The sequence below is a fragment of the Phalacrocorax carbo genome, chromosome 3, assembly GCF_963921805.1.
Source record: "Phalacrocorax carbo chromosome 3, bPhaCar2.1, whole genome shotgun sequence".
Taxonomy (NCBI): domain Eukaryota; kingdom Metazoa; phylum Chordata; class Aves; order Suliformes; family Phalacrocoracidae; genus Phalacrocorax; species Phalacrocorax carbo.
In genome coordinates this window covers 99299514-99322912 of record NC_087515.1, presented here as the reverse complement: position 1 = coordinate 99322912, position 23399 = coordinate 99299514, and the positions used below count along the sequence as shown (strand labels likewise).

At 38.4% G+C, this 23399-nt stretch overlaps 1 protein-coding gene across 1 annotated transcript in view; it reads right to left on the bottom strand.

Moving 5' to 3' along the window:
* EYS (eyes shut homolog) overlaps window positions 1-23399 on the bottom strand; it is an 888772-nt gene that overhangs the window by 651378 nt on the left and 213995 nt on the right. Inside the window, exon 9 of the mRNA XM_064448569.1 lies at window positions 19622-19726. Coding sequence (XP_064304639.1) covers window positions 19622-19726 — 105 coding nt within the window. The remainder of the gene's footprint in view (window positions 1-19621; window positions 19727-23399) is intronic.

The following is a 23399-nucleotide window of genomic DNA, read 5'->3' as shown; positions in this document are numbered from 1 at the left end:
AGCCTGCAGTAACAAGGTAGGTCTGAGATGAAACTGGGAAGTCCAAGACAGCAAGGCAAGGCCAGATTGGCAGGAACCTGCTGGTACACTGGCATATGGCAGGGGACTACATAACTTCTTGCACAAGCAGGACTCCTGACAAAATATCTCAGCATGGAGATTTCTTTTTCCACAAAACCAGCACATTGCTGAATCCCATTCAGCTTGAACTCTCTGGATCCGTTTCTGCAGATTACTGCCCAGTTGTTCCAAATTTATGTTTGTTTATCACTGCCAAAGAGGATGTGTCTTTGCTCAGCTAAATCTTTCTTTTCCAGACCATTACTAGAGGTTTTTGCCCGTCTCTCTCCCAGATAGGTGTCATCTGCAAATTCAGTCACAATATTCCAATTCCATCATCCAGGTCATTGATGAAGAACACTGATGAAGAGCATTAGTGGAACCAAAACGCTTCCAGTGAAATTCTTTTCCACACTCAATCACTATCATCTTTTACTATATTTTCCCAGTGAGTTATGTGTCATTTAGGGGTAGTTTCACTGACACAGTGTTCCCTTGGCTTCTTTATAAGAATGCTGATGCACTCAAGGTATATATCACCTACTTCTTCCTTATCCAGAAGGTTTATTACCACCTGAGAACAGAAAGTGCAATGGTTTCACACATTTTGCTTTTGAGAAATCCAAGTTGTCTAGTGACCGATTGTCATCTTTTTGTTGGTTTCAGATGCTTATAAATAGTTCATCATTACATTTTGTCTAATATTTTTTCAAGAATTCAGGTTAGAACTGAGAGTTCTATACTTCTCTCTGCTTTTTTCTGCCTTTCTGTTATTTGACCTATCCACAAGCCAACAACTCTGAAATTGCTCTGAATCGTTCCTAAAAACCACAGCTGAAGTTGTGGCCAAACAGACTTTAAATTATGCATTTTCATCTAAGCATTTTCTAGATTATTCTCTCTTTTTTATGGTCAAAGATCCTACTTTAGACAGTACAATATAGTTGACATTTTTTGTTCAAGATCAAGCACAAAGGATGTTGAAAACTTCTTGGCATCGTACGTCAACAACTTTCTTTGTTAGGAAAGAAGTTGACATTTTCCTTTCTCTCTTCGAAAGAATTACCCAAATAATAGCTATACATTTCCTCCCATCCTTTTTTTTTTTTTAAGGGTACTTAATCTCTTCTTGAATATAAAGCAAAACAGCAGAACAGAAGTTAATTATCCTGAAAGTTCTTGTAAAAGGAGTGACTTCGCAAACTCTGCTGCTAGTGATCTTCACATTTCTCTGTAAGATCTCTGACCTTTCTGTCACTTTCTTTCTCTTCATTCTCCCCCTGTCTAGAATTTCTTCCTGCCAGTGAGGGCTAATGAGTGCATCACTTCTCCTTTAGCAGCCTGACTTGAATGACCATTTTTACTGCTTTGGACAAGCTGGACCTTAAGCCATACAATTTAATGAGAAGATGTAAGAGAACTATTGCTCTACAGTGTTTTTCTTTCAAAAAAATCCTCAAACCTAGGAAAAGGGCCACAAAGGCCAAATACATCTTCCAATACTGTAGGAACATATTTGTCAGTTCCACTAAAAGATGGATTAGACCTAGAGAAGAAGGATTAAGTAGGAACAGAGGCATACTCTATACATCTTACAGAAATACACCAGAAGACTTATAGCTATTACAACAGAAGTTTGATTACTGTACCACAGCAGGCAACTTCAGATTCTCTATTATTTACACTGAGAAGCCACAGAATAAGTTTTTATTCTGGCTGTGCTTGCTGCCTTGGAATGTGTCAGACTGTCTTATCATTTCATGGTATGATGCATTAGAACAGGATCTAATGCTATTTTACAACTGCAGAATAATATAGCCACAAAAGTAGAAAGGAAAAAGAAAAATCTTATGAAATAATAGCAGTCATCCATTTTCATTTTACCAGAAGGACTGCAAATTGGCCAGTGTTTGTGGCTTCCTTTGGGGGGACGTCAAGACATACTGAGAAGGTGATGTATATTGCAGTACATACCTTGTTTCTTATTACCTCTTCCTATATATCTCTTATTGTAATTTATATGCTAAAACTATGGCATTTATAAATTCCCTTATGCATAATGAAAAAAGGAGAGTAAGAAATTGCATAGTAGAAATAGTTTGATTTTTCCATATCATTTTTAGTTGCATAATCTCCCGGATCAGACTAATAGGATATCACTTAATGAAACATAACTACAGGTCCTGAAAAATGGCAAAACTTCTGCAGGTAATTAAAGCTAAGTCCCAGAGACATAAACCTCTCCTCCCTCTATAAAGGAGTGACTGTACATGCTACTTTGATATTTTTTAAAACAAATTATGTGTAACAAGACCAAAATAAATATTTGAGGTATTTGTTTCCAAAGCAGGCAAAACCAGTTACAATCAAAGAAAATACAATGCTGCTAGCAGGTCAGTATGTAATAGCTGGCTTCAGCTTCTAGGCCAGTGGCATTTTTTAAACATAAAAAATAATAATAGTTGACAGGAATAGATTAATAATCTAAAAGTAAAAAAAAAGTCTTACTACTCAAATGTTGCTAGAAAATAAAGAAAATGTTGTTAGAAAATAAAGAAATAACATGCCTTGATTCTCACCTGATTTAGAGCACTAATAGCAAGCTTAACTCAAATTAAAATGATGGTGCTCCACCTGTGAGAAAGCAGAAGGGAGCCATATTTCTTCTTTAAAAAAGAGGAAAATGAGGAAAGAAAAGATTCTTAAAGATTTTTCTTCAGAATGCCTGTTTTCTAAAAGTGTATTTCTTAGAGGAGTTTCTGGTTGATTTTTTCCCCTCTCATTGATAGCTTACAGGTAGATTACACAGGAATATTTCTGCTTGTCTAGAATTAAAATAAAAACCAATCACCTCTTTCTCCTTGTGTCCTTTTTTCAATGCTGATACATGCAACAGTCATGCTTTAATAGATTATATAGGGGATGGCTGATGTTTTGAGGATTTTCTTCTGCTTTAATACTGTTCTTTGATGCTTCCTTTAATTGATTTCTAATTACTGCTATTACTTACTTTTAGTGATGTATATTTTATATCCAACATCCATTCATTATTGACAGCCTTACCTAAATGTGTATCACCGTCAAATACTCTCTATTGTGTCTATCGTGCTAACCTATTTTTTTTTCTGAAAAAGAATAGGAGGCTTTTCTAGTGGAAAGAATTAAGATTTAATGAGGAGAAATAGCTCTTTCATTCCCTCAACAGAGTACAAAAAATTGATTCATAACAGCAGCTCCTTAAATCCAGTAATGGAGACTGATGGAGAAAATCTACATATTTTTTTGTGCCCTCAAAGCTTATATTTATTTGGCAGGTCTATATAATTTCCCAACATTGAATATTTTTTAGAAATAAATACACGTGAATTTTAATAAAAACCAAATATATGTGATGAACTATGTTTTTATATAAAAGCAATATTAACAATATAAACAGTAGTAATAATTAAGATATATTTTCTAACTTCTGATAATTACACATAATTTAACTGAGCTTAACATCTCTGAAAAAAAGATCAGTGAAATATGAAGCTGCCAGTAAAATCAGCAGACGCAGTGGGCAGTGTTGCTGTCCTCCATCAGTCACATCTCGGCGGTATTGCCTGCCTTTCAGAATTCATGTGACACAAATAAGGAGGTAAAAGGATGAGCTGCCCCCAATGGTGTGATCTCACACCAGATTAAATAAAAAGCTCTCCAGTTCAAAGGTTTTTTAAAGTAAAATTCAGGAACACAAATAAGCAAATAAAAATAAAAAGACATTAGCCTGCTATGCATGTCATTCATGGTATTAAGGTTGGCAGATAATATACAACCAAAATTTTGGGTTGAACCATTTCTTAGAATTTGCTGTTAAGCAACCTGTTGGACAGAGAGAAAGCACGTAGGCACCACATTTCATCCATCATTTATTTTTTAGTTTATGATTTGTAATTTTCAAAGATAATATGATTATAAAATCCAAATATGATCCTTCATTTCTTAACAGACAGGAACACGATCTGATACCAGAAAGCTGGAAAAAAACCCAAGACTGTTTCTAGTAACAGATAAGTAGAGGACAAAAGAAAAAGATCACAGAATCCCAGGTTGGAAGGGACCTCAGGGATCATCTAGTCCAACCTTTCTGGGAAGAGCACAGTCTAGACAAGATGGCCCAGCACCCTGTCCAGACGACTCTTGAAGGTGTCCAACGTGGCCGAGTCAACCACTTCCCTGGGGAGATTATTCCAATGGGTGACTGTCCTCACTGTGAAAAATTTCCCTCTGGTGTCCAGTTGGAATCTCCCCAGGAGCAACTTGTGTCCATTCCCCCTTGTCCTCTCCATGTGACTCCTTGTAAAAAGGGAGTCTCCATCTTCTTTGTAGCTGCCCCTTAAGTACTGGGACATGGTGATGATAGGTGATTAAAAACTATAAAGCAATAGCTATAGACTGAAGGTCTGGCCAGGCAATTCCATAAGCTGACAATATCAAGAATTTTATACAATATTTTTACTCCTTAATAATGCAAATAGAGCCATAGAAAATGAAAATTGAACAAATGTTAAATATTTTTCCATCTATTGCAGGATCCAAAGTGGAAGATTATTTTGACAGTGGATTGTTGAAGAAGGGAGTTTTTTTAGAGAAGGGTAGGAAAGTGTAAAGACAGAATAAAAACATAGATGAAGAATTAAATGAGTGTATGGAAATGTCAAAGGAAAAGAATAAATGTTGTCCAGAATAAGGAATATTAATATTTCTAAAAAATTGGCAGTAGAACAAAGCCTGTTCTAGTTTTGTCCATATAAATACACTACAGATTTTTTTTTCTTTTAGACCAGAGATTGCCATAAAAGATAGCAGATCATAATTACAAACCGTTTAGATCTCTGTTTAGAAATTTGAATATATTTATGCATGTATTGGACAAACCACTTATAAGTTATCTACTTTCCAGAAATAGAAGTTTTGGACTAAATAATTGTTAAACATATAAATCAAATGTCTAGAATTTGTTTAGTAGACACAACACACTGACTTAGGAAAAAGACCATAGTTTGATTATCACTTAAACTGCTTTACAGGTAATACTGACCAATATAGGTAATACAGCATACTGACCAAAAATTTAGGTGTCTAAAGCTGTTTCCTGGAAAAGGATGTCTGAAAAGAAGTGTTATTTGCATTTCCAGTATCAGAAACAGAAGAAGACAGAGAGGAGCCAGAAATTGCATCAATGTGAAGTACTGAGCAGAGCAACTGGTAGAGTAAAACTCAAGCTTCAGAAGTTTGTAAAATAAAGAAATCTAACAGAAAAAAATGCTGGAAAACTATGTGTGTGAGTGCTGGTGTGTGTGTTTATATGCCCCCATACCTCACCCCATGCACAGATATACTTTTTTTGTTTTTTTGGTAAGGTGAAAATATGAGTGTTCCTGCTTACTAACAAATTATTTGTTTCTCAACAAAATGGAATCTCTAAGTGGGATGCATACATTACTGGCTTAATTTTCCTTTAAGGAGCTGTCTTGCGTAGCTGTTTTGTGAAGTAGTGTCCAAGATGGGCTTGGGGAGGTGTATTGAAATGGAATATAAAAATACTCATAAATCATCTAATCATGTCTGCCACCTTCTGGCCACCCATGTTTGACAACAAGAAGGGAAATGAGGAATTAATCGTTATTAGAATCAGAGAGTCATAGAATCATAGACCAGTTTGTGTTGGAAGGAACCTTTAAAGGTCATCTAGTCCAACCCCCCTGCAATGAGCAGGGACATCTTCAACTAGATTAGACCCGTCCAGCCTGACTTTGAATGTTTCCAGGGATGGGGCTTCTACCACCTCTCTGGGCAACTTGTGCCTGTGCTTCATCGTAACCCTCAATGTAAAAAGTATCTTCCACATATCTAATCTAAATCTATCCTCTTTTAGTTTAAAACCATTACCTTTTGCATATCGCAATAGGCCTTACTAAAAAGTCTCTCCCCACCTTTCTTTTAAGCCCTCCTCAAGTACTGAAAGGCTGCAATAATGTCTCCCTGGAGCCTCCTCTACTCCAGGATGAACAACCCCAACTCTCTCAGCCTGTCCTCATAAGGGAGGTGCTCCAGCCCTTGGATCCTCTTCATGGCCCTCCTCTGGACCCACTCCAACAGTTCCATGTCTTTTCTGTGCTGGGGACCCCAGAGCTGGATGCAGCACTCCAGGTGGGGTCTCACTCAAGTGGAGAAGAGGGGCAGAATCACCTCCCTCGACCTGCTGGCCATGCTTCTTTTGATGCAGCCCAGGACATGATTGGCTTTCTGGGCTGCAAGTGTACATTGTCCAGTACAATACAAAAAATAGAGTACACCTAAGTCTTTCTCTGCAATCTTAGAAAAGTGCTGGTATCATCATGGGAGTAGTAAAATATGATTTTTTAAAAAATACAAAATAGTAGTTATCTATACTACTATAGATTTTGTATGGCATGTAATACTCTCCAGACAGTTCTTCACAGGGAAGGTGCTAATAAACAGTTTGAGTACTCTTTTCTGGGACATCCTTCAGTGTCTTACCTTACTCCTTCTCTTTGTCACCAATGACAGTACCCAAAATAAGGCCATGTATCCTTCCACATGTATTCAGTTTTTTAATGCAAGTGATCTTTCATGCTAACCCTTCCATTTAGCATTATTTAAGTTTTGTTCATGGTGGCCTTGTTCTAAACACGCATATGATGATGAAGGTGTCTATTTTCTACATAAGGGTGTAGTTATAATGACATCTGTGCTTGCAGTTGGCTAAAGGATCATACGTACTGAAGAATGGGGTGTGAGAGATCCCATTTTTAGGGTACATGCTGGAAAAAAACCTGTGCGGTAGAAATCTGGAGCTGCTACACCTCAGATTCTTCTTGTCCACAGGGATTATATGAATACAAACAAAGCTTGAGATTTCTCACATGCAAAAGGGAATTAAGTGACCTTCTGGATCTGATTAATTTATTTACCTGAGTAATAAAACTTAGGGGGTTTTTTTTGTTTGTTTGTTTTTTTTTTTTTTTTTTGGGGTGGTCTTATTAATTTCTTATTATTTGTGAATGGGCTCATTTTATCAGCAAAAGGCACTTAGTATGGTAACATATTCCATTAATGTATCAACATATTCATCAATGACCTGGATGAAGGGACAGAGTGCACCCTCAGCAAGTTTGGTGATCATACAAAACTGGGAGGAGTGGCTGATACACCAGAAGGCTGTGCTGCCATTCAGCGAGACCTGGACAGGCTGGAGAGCTGGGCCGAGGGGAACCTGATGGAATTCAACAAGAGCAAGTGCAAGGTCCTGCACCTGGGGAGGAACAACCCCATGCACCAGTACAGGCTGGGGGCTGAACTACTGGAAAGTAGCTCTGCTGAGAGGGACCTGGGAGTGCTGGTGGACAGTAAGGTGACCTTGAGTCAGCAATATGCCCTTGTAGCCAAGAAGGTCAATGGTACCCTGCGGTGCATTAAAAGGAGTCAGTCCAGCATGTTGAGGGAGGTTATCCTCCCCTTCTAGGCCACATCTGGAGTACTGCGTCTAGTTCTGGGCACCCCAGTACACAAAAAACAGGGAACTACTGGAGAGAGTCCAGTGGAGAGCGACAAAGGTGATCAGGGCACTGGAGCATTTCCCTAATGAGGAAAGGCTGAGACAGCTGGGTTTGTTCAGCCTGGAAAAGAGAAGACTGGGGGCAGATCTTATCAATACTTATAAATACCTGAAGGGCAGATGTCAAGAGGATGGGGCCAGACTCTTTCCAGTGGTGCCCAATGACAGGACAAGGGGCAATGGGTGCAAGTTGGAACACAGGAAGTTCCACCTCAATATGAGGAAAATCTTCTTTGTTTGGAGGGTGACAGAGCAGTAGAACAGGCTGCCCAGGGAGGTTGTGGAGTCTCCTTCTCTGCATTCAAAACCTGTCTGGAGGCGTTCCTGCCCCCCCTGCTCTAGGTGTCCCTGCTCAAGCAGGGGTGGTGGACAAGATGATCTCCACAGGTCTCTTCCAACCCCTGCCGTTCTGTGATTCTGTGATTAGACAATAAGAATTAAGATACTAAGAATAAGATATAGGAAGCAGCAAATGAAAAATTCATCAACAGTTGGGTAGTTAAATCCTTTATAGAAGAATATAACTTTGGAGAATTGTGAAATACAGCTATAATGGTTTTAAAAGGTCTTTAAAATAAGTGTTTAATATTGAGAAAACAGATGATTCCATTTCATTCTGTTACCACTGTTGTAGCAGTTTTAAAAACAAATAGACTCAAGCTAGAGGCTGTCATAGAGGTATTTCTTCACCGGGGGGTTTGTAATGGGTTACTATAGTATTTCTTGAGACTTCACTGTTTTGTGTCTGCTTTTGTTAACAGTAACTCAGTGTCTTATTATCCACTTTGAAATAAATAGTGTTGCTTCTGTTAGAAAAATGTCAAATTTTTAAGTCATCTCTTAGGATTGGAGGATTGAATTGACATTATGAATGAGCTGTTAATCAATATAAAGTTTTTTCCTATATTTTATCCTCATAAATGACAGCACATTTTTTGAAAAAAGAGAGGAAGCCAGAAATTTTTTCTTGTTCTATTGCAGGAAAGTTTCTCTTTCCACTGGCATGAAGCACTATACTGATAAAGATAGGGATACGGGAAGAAATCTGGAATTATAAATGAGAAAGTAACTTAGTAAAGTTATTACACCTAATAAGTTTGGATCCTTTCACAAGACTGAGAAATGTGCTTTCTTAATCATAAGTTCATAGAATCTTAATCTTAATGTGCTTACCATGTGCTTTCTTAATCATAAGTTCATAGAATCATAGAATCATTAAGGTTGGAAAAGACCTCGAGAATCATCAAGTCCAACTATCAACCCAACACCACTATGCCTCCTAAACCATGCCCTGAAGTGCCACGTCTACACTTTTAAATACCTCCAGGGATGGCAACTCTACCACCTTCTGGGCAGCCTGTTCCAATGCCTGAGCACTCTTTCAGTAAAGACATGTTTCCTAATATCCAATCTAAACCTCCCCTGATGCAGCTTGAAGCCATTTCCTCTCATTTTATCGCTAGTGACCTGGGAGAAGAGACCAACACCCACCTCACTACAACCTCCTCTCAGGTAGTTGTAGAGAGCGATAAGGTCTCCCCTCAGCCTCCCCTTCTCCAGACTAAACAGCCCCAGTTCCCTCAACATCTCCTCATAAGACTTGCTCTCCAGACCCTTCACCAGCTTCGTTGCCCTTCTCTGGACATGCTCCAGCACCTCAAAGTCCTTCTTGTAGTGAGGTTCCCAAAACTGAATACAATATTCAAGGTGTGGCCTCACCAGTGCCGAGTACACGGTCATGATCACCTCCCTGCTCCTGCTGGCCACACTATTCCTGATACAAGCCAGGAGGATGCTATTGGCCTTCTTAGCCACCTGACCACACTGCTGCCTCATGTTCAGCCAGCTGTCAACAAACACCCCTAGATCCTTTTCCTCCAGGCAGCTCTCCAGCCACTCTTCCCCAAACCTGTAGCGTTGCATGGGGTTGTTGTGACCCAAGTGCAGGACCCGGCACTTGGCCTTGTTAAATCTCATACAATTGGCTTCAGCCCATTGACCCAGCCTGTCCAGGTCCCTCTGTAGAGCCTTCCTACCCTCGAACAGATCGACACTCCTGCCCAACTTCTGAAAGCAGGTATGAAGAGATTCTGTACATATGCACATACATAAATGAATATAGAGTGGTATGCATACTGGTATAGTATATCTGTTTCAAATGACAGATCTTACAAAATTAAATACAATTACAAGAAAAATCAGCTGAGATAATTTAAACTGAAAAATATAAGTGATGAGAAGGAATCTTTCATGAAATTTTAGTTAGCTAAAGCTAGGTGCTAGGTGCTTAAAAACATCAAACCTACAACTAAAGCATATGTCTAGATAAAATACTGTCAAAAATGAAATAGAGAACAATCATAAAACTGGATAAGTTCATAAAAATTAATATCAGGAAGAAACTGGAAGTTACAGAATAATAATAAAAGAGCCTAACAAGTAAAAGTAGAAAACTGTGACAAAAAAAAATAGAGACATAAAGAAGTTTTAATGTATAAAAGCAACCAGAGTGGAGTGGGCTGACTCCAGCTGACAGGTGAGCCCTCATCCAGTCACTTGCTTACTCTCCCCAATGGGATAGGGGAGAGAACTGGAAGGGCAAAAGTGAGAAAACTGTTGGGTCATGACAAAGACAGTTTAATAAATGACGAAAAAACCCCAAGTGGTGCAAAGGCAGTAACTCTCCACTTCCTACCAGCAGAGTGATGCCCAGCCAGTCTCTGAGCAAAAGCTACTTTAGAAAAAGTCTCCCCCCAGGTTTTATTGCTGAGCACAATGCCATATGGCATGGGATGTCCCTTTGGTCAGCTGGGGTCAGCTGTCCCAGCTGTGTCCCCTCCCAGCCTCTTGCCCAACCCTAGCCTGCTTGCTAGCAGGGCCGAGTGAGAAACAGAACAGGCCTTGATGCTGTGACGCTGTGTAAGCACTGCAATAGCAAAAATACCCGTGTTGGGAACACTGCTTTGGTCGCAAATCGAAAACACAGCAACATATGGGCTGCTATGAAGAAAATCAACTCCATCCGAATCAGACCCAGTACGCAGAACCAATCAATTATTTGTTTGGAAGGAATACCCATTAATGACTTAAAATACAATAGTCTTTATTTCTGAGTCCTTCTGTTCTGATGATGAGCAGGTCAGGGACTCTTTTTAATTATATCTCTCTCAATTCCAAATAATGAATAATAGTGAGTTGTTTTGGTTTGATTTTTTTTTCTTAATAAAACAGTGACAGAGAAAAAGGAATAAGATACTGAAGGTATAGGTAGACAACTTTTTTCACATTTTCGGGATCCGAGCCTGCTGGATGGTATGGGTAATGTTCTGTGCAGAAAGGACAGGTTATACATTTGCATTCTAGATCCTGTCCTAGGTCCCCAAATGGGGCATTTTTTGCTTAGCCTTGTTATTGTCTTCCCTCTGTCATTCCCTTGGGTTCAGGCTAGTACTGATCAGCATTCTTCTGTTGTATTACCATGCTTAATTTTGTCTGACATTTTTGCTGATACATACATAAAATTCTAGTAACCACCCTCCTATAGTAATGCATGAGTTTCACGAGGACATAATGATTTATTCACTGTGTTATTTCATACATCTTAGAAAGCTAAACTAAATGGCACTCTTTCCTATAGCAGGCTTAAATAGTGTGAGGTAAACGTTACTGGGGAGGAGAACGGAAGGACAGGTTAACCATTACACTGCAGAGTGCAAAAGCAAAGAACGACCTAGGAAGACTACATCACTCATTGCTTCCAGGTACTGCTTTTGCAAGATTCAGGTATGTGGCAGGTCCTGGGGAGCCAACTACATAACTTTTGCTTCTCCAACAGCTCTGACTATCAGTGACCTCAGCGTGCTTCCTGGATGGAGAGTCAACAGTGGTATGTCATGGATGTGACTGACCACAGAAATTTCAGTATAAAGACTTTGCAAAAGAGCTAACATCATGTGAATATATTAACCTCTATTTCCCTAAAATATTGAGTACTCTAACAGCTGCCTTCAAGCAGTTCTGTACTCTTTTGCTATATGAATACTCAAAGCATTTTCTGTAAGTGGTAGACTGCTGAATAGCATTTCTACAGCTGATTAGATGGACTTGTTTAGAAAGAATACTATCCCACTATAACTTAGGATGTTACAGGTATAAGAAAAATATATGACTTACAAATTGTATAAATGAATTTTAACTTGGAGCAAGAAATTGATAACAGGAATTTTAAACTACCCATCGGTAATCTTTTTGGTAAGCTGAGCAACAGTTTCATGTAAAAATGCTAGACTTTCTTAAGAGGCAACTTTGAAATCAAAGCAAAAAAAAAAATCCTTACAAATTCTATGTTAAGAGTGATTGTGCAGTAGCAGTGTGAAGGACTGCTGCACTCCTAAACGTTTCCCATCTGTAATCTTGATGATTCCCTTTATTTTTTGAGTCACAGCATGGAACACTTTTACACTTTTCCTAGGGCCTCTTCCTGGAGTGAAAACTTTCATGTATAAGCTTCTACTTCATAATATGGGTTCCCAGAAAGGTTTGAAAGAAAGTACAGTCTTATTTCATGGTACAGTAAACTTTAATAACGGCAAACCTCCCAAAAAGGAAGAATTTGATTTACAATTTTTCTGTGTGTGAGTTTACTCTTAATCAGAAGTACTGCTCCTTTGATTCAGTGTATTAAGTTGAACAACAATTGATTCTAGGTTGAATCCATCAATCCAAGCATCTCAACTGACAGGATTTTCTGCTTCAAAATCAGTCTGCTTTAGCAATCATGCTAATCATCCACTAATCCCACTGAAAAGAAGAAATATTTATGTATTCAGTTAAGTGTAGCAGGGAAAATACATCACTGAGGCATGAACAGGGATGGGGAAGAAGCTGTATAGTAGATATAAGGTTTTGTAAAACACAGAAGCATGTCCTGTAAGAATCTAAGCAACACCCTGTGTTGTCAGTGCAATGGTGCATCTAGCCTAGAACTGTCTGAGAAAGGGAAAAGAGAGGCCATTTAGGGAGAGCATATTAGATTAGCCACTTCCAATAGTCTGTTCCCTTTAAAACCTCCAAGCATTTAGGTGTATTAAAGAAGTCAGAGGATCCTTTAGTATCCACTTACAGCCTTTTTGGTTGTAAATTTGTCTAATCCCTTATCAAACCTTCTAAATAAATTCTCTAACTACATCAGATTCTGTGGTAACAAGTTAAGAAGTGTAATGGCATCTGTTAGAAGTTCTTTTATGTGTTTTAGTCCAAAATTCCACTAGGTTCAAGTGCCTTCTTGCTTCTTGTGAACATGCTTCGGTGAACAACAGTTCTGCTTCCAGCTTAGCCCCTGCTTTCATGATTTTGTTTCTAAGCTTTCTCTCTTTCCCTCATTCTTTTCTTCTACAAACTTAAAGGGTCCTTGCTTTTTCATAAGGCAGTTGCTCTAGTCCATTCATGACTTTGTTGCCTTTCTGAATACATTCTACTAATCCAACATCTTCTAGATTAATAGTTCTTTAAATATCAGATTACCTGGGGAGAAATGATACACTTTAAAGAGAGACTTCTCATTTTTTCCTCAAACTGGTCTTCTCTACTTTACCATTTCAAGGCAAGATATCCAGATGACAGACTACCGTTAAAATAAACTTCTTGCTACACCATTATAGTACTTGTTTTTAATTTTGTTTTTCCCTTGTTAAAATTCAGTATAGATATGAAGCCATTTCCTAGTGGAAAACTAAATTAACACAAGGGAAAAAATTATGTTTGAGAAGTTTTAAAATATTCTTACAAATTCTGGCTTTGGAAAAGCATTGCATATAAACAAACACTTTTATTTTTTTCAGCTACAAAATTGATTGATAAAAGGTGACACCCTAATAAAGATTATGGAAAACTTTTAGATATGGCCAAAAACTTACAGTCTCAAAGACTGTGCATATAGGCACAGGTAGTCAAATTCAAATTAAATGTAAAGTATTAAATTTGTGAAGTACACATAAAATTGGGCAAAGATTCCTTATTTAGTACTAGAATCACAGGATAATTTCTGTTGGAAATAACTTCTTGAGGCCATCTAGTCTAATCCTACTGAGAGCAAGACTAGCTACATCAGCTAGTCTTGGAACTGTCCTGTCAAGATTTGAATATGTCTCCAAGGATGAGGATTCCACAGGCTTTACAGACAACTTGTTCCAATAGTTAACCACCTTCATAGTGTTTTTTTATCTCTCTAATATCTAATCAGAATTCTCCTGCATTCCAACTTTTGTCCATTGCATCCTCACTTTTGAGAAGAGACTTGCTCTGTCTTCCCTGTATTCTCATGGGAGGATAGTTATAGGTAGTTGTAAACCCCAATAAGATCTTCTCTTAGCCTTTTTTTCAGGCTGAACAGGTCCCATTACCTCAACCTCTCCTTGTACATCAGGTTCTCCAGGTCCCTTGCTGTCTTCATGGCCCTCTGCTGGACTTGCCTCAGTATGGCAATGTGCTTCTTCAGTGGAGAATGCAAAACAGGCACAGCCCTTCAGATGCAGCTTCACAAGTTATGAGTAGAAAAATAATCATCTCCAGACTTGCTACGTACATTCTAGCCTAATGCAGCCCAGGATGCTTCTTTGCTACAAAGACACATGGCTGGCTCATGTTCTAATTGTTGAACACCAGGACCCCCAGGTCATTTTTTGCAAATCTGCTTTCCAGCCAATTGGCCACCAGGCTCTACTGGTACATAGGATTATTCTTCCAAAGCCGTTCTACTTGCATTTCTGTTTGTTGAACTCTGTGAGATTCCTGTTGACCTGTTTCTCCAGCCTGTCAAAGTCCCTCTGCATAGAAGTCCTAGCCTTCAGCATATCAACCATTCACCCTGGTTTTATACCACCTGTGAATTTCCCAAGAATGTAACCTGTTGTCCAGGTCACTAATAAAAACACTAGTCAGATTTAATTCCAGTATCAAATAATCATGAATGCCACTAGTTACCAATTGTCATCTAGGCTTTGTGCCACTTACCACAAATCCTTTAACCATGGTGGTCCAGCCAATTTTGAGTCTATCTTACTGTCCACTTTTCCACTCTGTATCCCTCATTTTGTCAACAGCATTACTCAGGGATGTCATGTCAAAAGCCTTGCTAAAGTCAATTGCATCCACTGCTCTCAATTTCTCCACAGAGCTGACTATTTCATGATAGAAGGCTACCAGATTGGTTAGGCATGATTGACCCTCCGTAAATGCCTGGTGACTGTTTCCAGTCACATTTCTGTTCTTCATGTTCTTGAACACAGCTTCCAGAAGCATTTGTTCTATAACTTCCCTTCTGTTCCCCTCAATCCCTTCCCCTCAATCAGGGATTGAGGTTAGGCTGACTTGCCTGTAGTTATCTGAATCCTCCTTTTTAGGATGGGGTTGCTTTTGCCATTCTCCAGTCATCAGAAACCTCCCCATATCTGTATGACTACTCAAAGATAATAGACAGCAGTCTTACAATGATGCCAGCCAGCTCCCTCAGCACCTGTGGATGCATCTCATCAGGTCCCACATACTTATGTATGCCTAATTTGTTTAAGTCCTTCCTAATTATTTTCCTCTGCCATGCATAATGCTTCACTCCCACAGATTCCGCCTCTAGGCAGACCAATCTGAGACACCTGAAGATGAACTTATCAGTAAACAGAAGCAGCGAAGCCATTAATAAACTCTCTCTTTTCCATACCCTTTTGTCACTACATGCACATCATTCATCATGCTTTCTTCATCCTTCTGCCATATCTGCTCAGCTTCCTGCAAATTGGAACAGACCATTACTACGTTTGAGAAGGTTGTCCTGGGCTCCTCTGCATTCCAACGGTGGGGATCCAGTCAGGCAGATTCCTCAAACAAAATGAGCTCACCTTAAATTCAGGGCTGTGATTCTGCTGCTTTTGTCTCTCACAAGATTTTCAACTCAGTCACTGGGGCCAAGGCTGCTTTACATCCCTCACCAGTTTTTCCTTGTTTGTGAAGAACAAGTCCAGCAGAACATCTCCCCTATCATCATGCTGATCGCCTGTATCAAATTTTTTTTCCTCAACACTGCAGGTGTCTCCTGGGTTGCTTGTGCCCAGCCCTATTAAACCACTGGCAAATACTGTGGTCACTGAAGTTACACATGAGTATGAGGGCCTGTGATGGTGAGACTTCTTAAGATGTTTAAAGAAGGTTTCATTCACTTCCTCTTCTTGATCAAGTGGTCTATGGCAGATGCCCACCACACCACCTGTGTGGGTTTGCCCACTAATCCTTACCATAAGCTCTTGACTGGCCCATCATTCATTCCAAATCAAAGCTCAATATATCTGAGGCTCTTCTTTGCATAGGGTGAAACCCCTCCTTCTCACCGTCTCAGTTTGTCTTTCCTAAAGACCCAGTATCCTTCCACTGCAGCAGTCTGTTTGTGTTGGCTATCCCTCCACATCTCTCTAAACTCCATGAGATCACTGCTGTGCAACTGCACACACACTTTTAATTCTTCATGTTTGTATCACATCCTGCATGCATTTCTGCATATGTACTGAAGAGGGACCCTCCTCAGTCATGCTACTTTCACAAGTGTGAGACCCTCCCCCACTATTCTGTCCCCTGGGCATTTTCTCATTGTCTTCACTTCTCTTCTGGTTAAGGCAATCCTCCTGTGGTCTATCATCTAATTTAAAGTCCTCTCATTATAGTAGGAAGCCTGTTGCCAGAAATGCTCTTATTCTACTTTATCAACTGGGCCACACCTCTCACCAGTAGTTCTTCAGAAAGGGTACTAAAAGCTAGAGACCTGCCTGCAATACCAGCCAGGCAGCCAAGCATTCACCTGCATGACATGTCCAAACCTACCTAAGCCTTTTACTTTCACTGGAAAGACTGAGGAAAACACCACATGATCCCCCAGGCCCTTCTTCACTTTTCCTAGTGATCTGTAGTCACTCTTCTATTTGTTCCAGGTCTCCCTTGGTAGTACTGTTGGTTCCTATTTGGATGGGCAACCAGAGGTAGCAGTCTGAGGGCAAGATGAACATCAGCAGTCTCTCCAAAGGATCTGAGATCCAAGCCCCTAACAAGTAGGAAATCTTCCAAGAAATGAAGACAGGCAGATGGTTTCCTCCATCCCCTGCAGCAGGAAATATCTTCTGATTATTACCCACCACTTGTGCTTGGTGCAGACAGTTGGTTCAGGTTCTACTGGCCTCAGTGCCTTTGACAGATTTGCTTTGTCCTCACCTATTCTCTGGGCGCTGTGCCTGTTCAGTAATTGCAGGTGTGCAGGCAAAGAAAGAACATTCCTTCTGTTGCAAGAGTAATAAGTTTCCACCATCCCCCATCTTCCTCCATCCACTACTCCTTTAAGCATAATCTCTAGCTGTCTATCCTTCGTTGCATCACGTGGCTCAGGCTTTTGCCTCTACAGGGCGTGTGGAAAGACCTTATTGCTCTCCCACATTCATTCTCTGTGATCGTGTGCAGTCTGCTCACCTCTTTCACAGGTGAGGCCACCATCACCCCCACCCCAGAAAGAAGTATTGTCTGCAGCTCAAAGCCTACATGGCAACATCATGCTTCAGGAGTACTGCTTACATCAAGGCTTCTGTTTTGCCTGGGGTATTTGTTCAGTTGATGCTGAAGGCTGCCCTGTAGCACACTACCACCATCACTGCGTAGATCTTGAGCACAGTTTCAAGGACCACCTTACAACAACTGCCAGACCTCCATTTTCTGCTGTCCAGGAACAGTGCTTTTACTTACCAGATTTATATCTGCTCCCTCAGCTTCAGCTCAACACTCCTTGATTAGCAGTCAGGTGAAAATGGTGTGTATAGGCACTCCCTGAAGAGGAAACAGCTAACAGAAGCAAATCTATTCCTCACCCAGCATAGCAGCCTGCCAGATGATGTTACTCAAAAAAAGAAGATCCCAGAAGATACTTCCTGCAGTTCATTAGAGAATCCTGGAAACTGCTGTAACAACTAGTAGGTCTATGTTAGCTGTTCTGTTTTCTGTGCTCATAGTCCTTATGATACATAATTATCATGTATCCTTTGTTTTCTGTTATTTATAAATGCCCTTGCTTTCTTCTTTCAAATCCAGCACAACCATGCATAATCTCATACCTTCCTAGACTAAATACTATCTAAATCATTAATTTTCATCCTGTATCTTCCAGATGTGTTAATACTTCACAAAGGCTGTATCTAACAGGTGTTCAAAACTATCAGGAGAAAGTATATATAGTCTGTATGTGTACTTCTTACAGCATTTGAATAATCATTTCATGCATATGATCTCACTTTTTCAGTCCTGCAAAACAGGCAGGTGTTTTCATACTCATGTTTGTGATTGCACAAATCAAAATACTCTTTGACAAAATAAGGTATGGTATTTGGTTTATCCAGCATGGAAAGACTAATGAAATATAGTCACAGGCTTTGCAATTTAAAAAGTAAACCTAGCCTATTACATCAACATATAAGAATCCAGTCTTAACAAATCAGCCATAGTAATTAATAACAACAATAACAATAACAACAACAACAACAACAACAACAACAATAATAATAATAATAATAATAATAATAATAAAAGACAAAACTTCTGCATCCTGAAAGTCTGTTGAGAGACTTTTGGGTCTTAAAAGAGGCTGTATGTATATGTGTGTGCATGTATAATACACAGATGCATACACTTCTATATATACTAATACCCATATGTATTTATGTATATATTCAAGATATTTTTAAGCACATACACCATGATTTAGTGGCAGTGCTGCCTGTTAGCGCTATTTCTATGTTTCACACTTCAATAACTTTCCAACTATTTACACATAAGACTTTAAATAGCTTGTACACATTTTTAAATCTCTTACATAAAAACTTATATATTTCTTAGAGGGACATAATAATTTTAACTGCTTCTTTTCCTATCTGTTATAAACAAATATTTCTGTCCAAATATAAGTTTGATCCTTTTACCATGATATTGCTAACTTGATGTGATGGAACAAGGTTTAATGCAACGTGACCTTACATATTTAAGTGTAATTAAGTGTATATAGTAAATGTACCTGTAAAAAGGTAACTAAGTGACCTAAGAATATGAAAACTGCAACTCAAAAAGTACTACCATTTCATGTTTTATTTGCTACTTTCCAATCAGAGGATGGCTAGTTGTCCCACAATAAAGATAGCAGGAAAAAAAATCAACAATTAGTTATACTATCCAAGTATCATATATTTAAATTAGCTGGTTATATGAAAAGATATTACATTCCAATATATAGAAGCTGGCCTGTAGCACCAATCTAACTCTGTAGAGAAAAAGCCACACTGAAGCATATAAGTTCATGTATTTATAAGACACTGTATATTTGATAAAAATTGTGTACGCCATATGAGACAGAAAAATTGGTCTGATATTATTGATGACTTAATTTATTAATAGATTCTTTCACCACTGCAAGCAACCTCTTTGACAAGTACTGTATGAATTCTTCCATTTTTTTCTTCAATGTATAATAAAAAATTTGAAAAATAACTCTTGCTAGTAGAAAAGAAGGAAACAAAACCATGCTGCATTCGTGGAAGGAAGAAGATTAACTTTTGCAAATATTTAGATATTCAGAATTGCTCAGAGATTCTGGGGTGAATACCGCTGACAGCGTTGGTTGATTTCTAAGACTCTTCATTCATCAGTTTGCAAGGCAGGACTTCTGGTACCCAAGCTAAGTTTTGTAAATTAATTTTGCTGACACCAGCCACACAACAGTTGTAGAGTATGCTTAAAGAATACTTGCTCAGTCCTTCTCTCTTTTTCAGGCAAAATAAATGACTACTTAGTTGTGTGGTTATGAAAAACTATATTTATTTCTTGAAAACCACAGAACATTTCTCACATAAATATCACCTGACTTCTTACCTGGCAAACAGCTACAGTAAAATTCACCAATCAAATCATGGCAATGTCCTCCATTTTTGCAGGGGTTGAAGGAACATTCACGAATATCCGTGGAACAGTTTTTGTCTGACAGGAAAGAAAATTAAACATTAAAACTATAAATCATGCTGGGTTTGGGAAAGCAGAAAAGCTACTTCACAGTACAAGTGACAACTGCATAATTTAATTTTTCCAAGTTGGAAACACTATTTTATTTCTGCTTGGCAGCTTTAAAACTAGAGATATTAATAGATCGTTGTTGACAGTTAACAAATATTTTAAAAGAATAAGTATAAGCTATATTTACAAATATATTCTTTGTGTATTCTAACATTACATCTCAGTACTGTAATTACTAGAACTGCATGCCACAATTTTAAAACTATTTTAGAGATTTAATAGCCTCATGAACAATAATAAGCAAAATATTTCTCAAGGTTGCTTCCATGTTTAGATGAATAAAGCCACCTCTCAGATCCCAACAGAAAACCACAAATTCACTCATCTGTTTCTTAATTTTTCTTCTTTTAAAGATATTTAATTGAGCTTCAATTCAAATTAATTCAAATCTGAACAACAAAAATATAGGAGAACATACACAAGATACATAAAGGAGAATATTTAGAAGACAATGTAATAGGTGGCTTATGAAAACAATTAACTCGCTGGACATACCAAAGAAAATCCACAGTCCTTCATCTCTCTAATGTGCACTGCATTAATTTAGAGCAAGCTCTAGCCTGTTATAAATTATACTGGGATCTTTCTGATCCAAAACTGATTCAAAATCAAGAGACAACTATAGCGATTAAGAGCTCCTATGAATACCAGAAGCTACTCCAGTGACAGAGAAGGAAAACTGTACCTGTCACTATGTGAGTGAGCAAAATGCTTGTTGTTATTCTATCCTGAAAGTGATGGAAAACAACATCTTGGAAAGGAATAATTAAAAAATACAAAGATTTTTTAATGTGCTCTTAGCATTTTTTTTCATGCAATAGTGGGAAAGGCAACCTCAAACAGAGATTTTCTGGAATTTGTTTCGAAGTAAAGGGCAAGAGTAATCTCTGAATATGTAGTAAGGAATGTAAAGAACTTGGGTGAGACCCATCTACATCCATGGGAAGGGATAGGAGATGGTGATGAACAACATAAACCCAAAGCAAATTAGAAAATTGCAAAGAATGCAGAAAAGTTCTGATGTGAAAACTGTTGGCAGGCTGAACTAAACTAAAATGGTAATTAAGAAAATTACTGCTTTCTTGAAGTACACCAGGACAAACTGTCTTTTTGTGGGGAAAAAGACCCTGGGTATTAGGAGACCAGCTTGGCACTTCCTGGTTTTTTCAAAGGATGAAAATGCCTAACTAACAAAAAATAGGTAAGGTTACTAAGGATATCCTAAGAAGTACAGCATAAATACGTAGGCGTGAAATCAGACCTGCAAAGGCACTGAGTAAGATGTAGCTATCATGGGATGGTCAGGGTAACAAGAAATCATGCTGTAAGTACTTCAGCATTAAAGATGAAGGAAAGTTATGGTTTGCCATTCAATGGAGAAGGATGGCCACTGATAATGGTAATCATACCAAATTGTTCAATATTTCTTTTGCTTCAATCATCAGTAGAAAGGTCAGTTGCAAGCAGATCGTTATCATAATTGATACCTATGATCAAAGGGCAAAACTTCAGTGCTGAATAGAGAAGGCAGACTGCAGAACTATGAAATGAGTTAGATGTTCAGGTAGGCTGGTGTGATGAACTTCACCCTTGGGTACTTCAAGAGCTGGCTGATTAAAAACTCAGTAGTTTTCTTTGTGAACTTGTGGAAGATAGGTAAAGTACCTGAAGACTCAGTGAAGTCAGTCTTTTAAAAGGTGTGAAAGACAGAGCCTTGATACTACAGATCCATCTGTGTAATTTCAGTTCCTGGAGGAAATATGTGAAAAAGTTACTAAACGATTACTTGTAAGAACTTGTAAATATAAAATAATATATTAAAACAAGCCTTCTATAAGCATACCAATTCCCTTCTAGACCAGAGTTGTAGGCCTTGTGAGTAAAAAATCAAAAGTATCATGTGTTATATTCCTTTACTTCAGTAATGCTTCTACTGCTATCTTGTGTGAAATCCTAGTAATTGGACTAGATATGAACTACAAGAGAATATTATCAGATGAATAAAAATTGTCGGAAAGCCGTAGTCATACATTAGTTATCAGTGGTGGTTTTACTACCAAAATGAATGAATGAATTACACAGATTTTGAAAGAGATCTGCTGTCGTCTAGTTCCACTCCATTTTTTCAGCAACAGTCCGGATGGTGGACAACAGAGTAAGCTTATTGATGGGAACACAAATGGAGGACAGGATTAGAAGTCTTCATAAATTTTGACAAATTGGAGAAGGAGTTTGAAATAACAAATGTTATCGAATCAGAACCAGTGGAAGATATCATCATACAGCAAATCACAAGTTAAGTAGGAACAAAACCCAGAATTTTGTTCCAAATCAAATAGTGTGCTGGGATAGATAAAAAGCAACATATCCAGTTAGAAGCATATTCTCATCTAGCTGGAGGAAAGCTGCATTTGGAGTGCTTTGCACTGTGCAGTGAGCTACATGCAAGGAATATGTGGACCAAATGAAGACAGTCCAGATGAACATGACAAGAATGACAAAGAATTCAAAAGCATGACTTCTTAGGAAAAATTAAATGAAAGGGGCTGTAAAGCCTAAATAAGGAAGATTTGAATAGAAATGTGATGACAGTCATAAAATAAGAAAAGGCTTTGCAAATGTCTTTAGTTCTCCATGTTCATAGCGGACAGGATAAGAAGTAATGCATTTAAACTGCATTGAAAGTCAGATTAGATGTTAAGGAGCTCCTAATGATTAGTATAACAACACAACGGAAAGATTGCCTGAGGGGAATAAGGAATGGTGTTGGACTTCTTTAAGATGAGATAAACATATCAGGAGTGGCACAATATAGTATATGTTTTCTTCTGGGATGGGAATGGAATAGATGATCTTTAGTGTTTTCTTCTAGTGCTATGATTATGTAATTTACAGGGCAGAAACAATGTTTATAACACAGAAGAAGGTCCAAAGGCTTTTATGTTGATGTAGTGAGTGCCAGGAAATTTGCTATGACTCACAGTAGTGTAAAGCAGGACAAGTATTCTCTATCTGTGGTCATGTAAGGAAGGACCAAGAGTCATCCATACCAAAAAGTGTAGGAAATTTAAAATAGGATGGGAAAGATTTTAAGTTACTTGATGTGTAATAACAGAGCTCCCACTTTGAACCTATTGCTTCTATCCCAAACTGTATCTCCACTCTGTCTCTCCATTAAAACACATTTCTGTATTGCTCAGATAAGAGAGAGGTGAGTCCAGGCATGCAGTAGCCAAAGAAGCAGAGGACACTCAGGCTGTGGTAAAAATATTAACACTAGCAGGCAGAAACAAACACATTCTTCATACACACCGTAAATGTACATGGTTAAAAATACAAAGGGATAGATGGAAAGTCCTACTCTTACGAAGAGAGCAGTACAGCTTTTGGCACATTCAACCTATATTCACCCCTCAAGTCTTTCTCATGAGAAAATCATAATGAGATACATGAACCACTTCATCCTTCCCCGAGCCTCTTTTTCTATAGGTGAATGTGAAAAGACCTTACTCTATTATTTCAACACTGACTTTTAAAGAAACTGCATTTCCACTCTCACTTTCCTGTGTCTCCCTGCTAC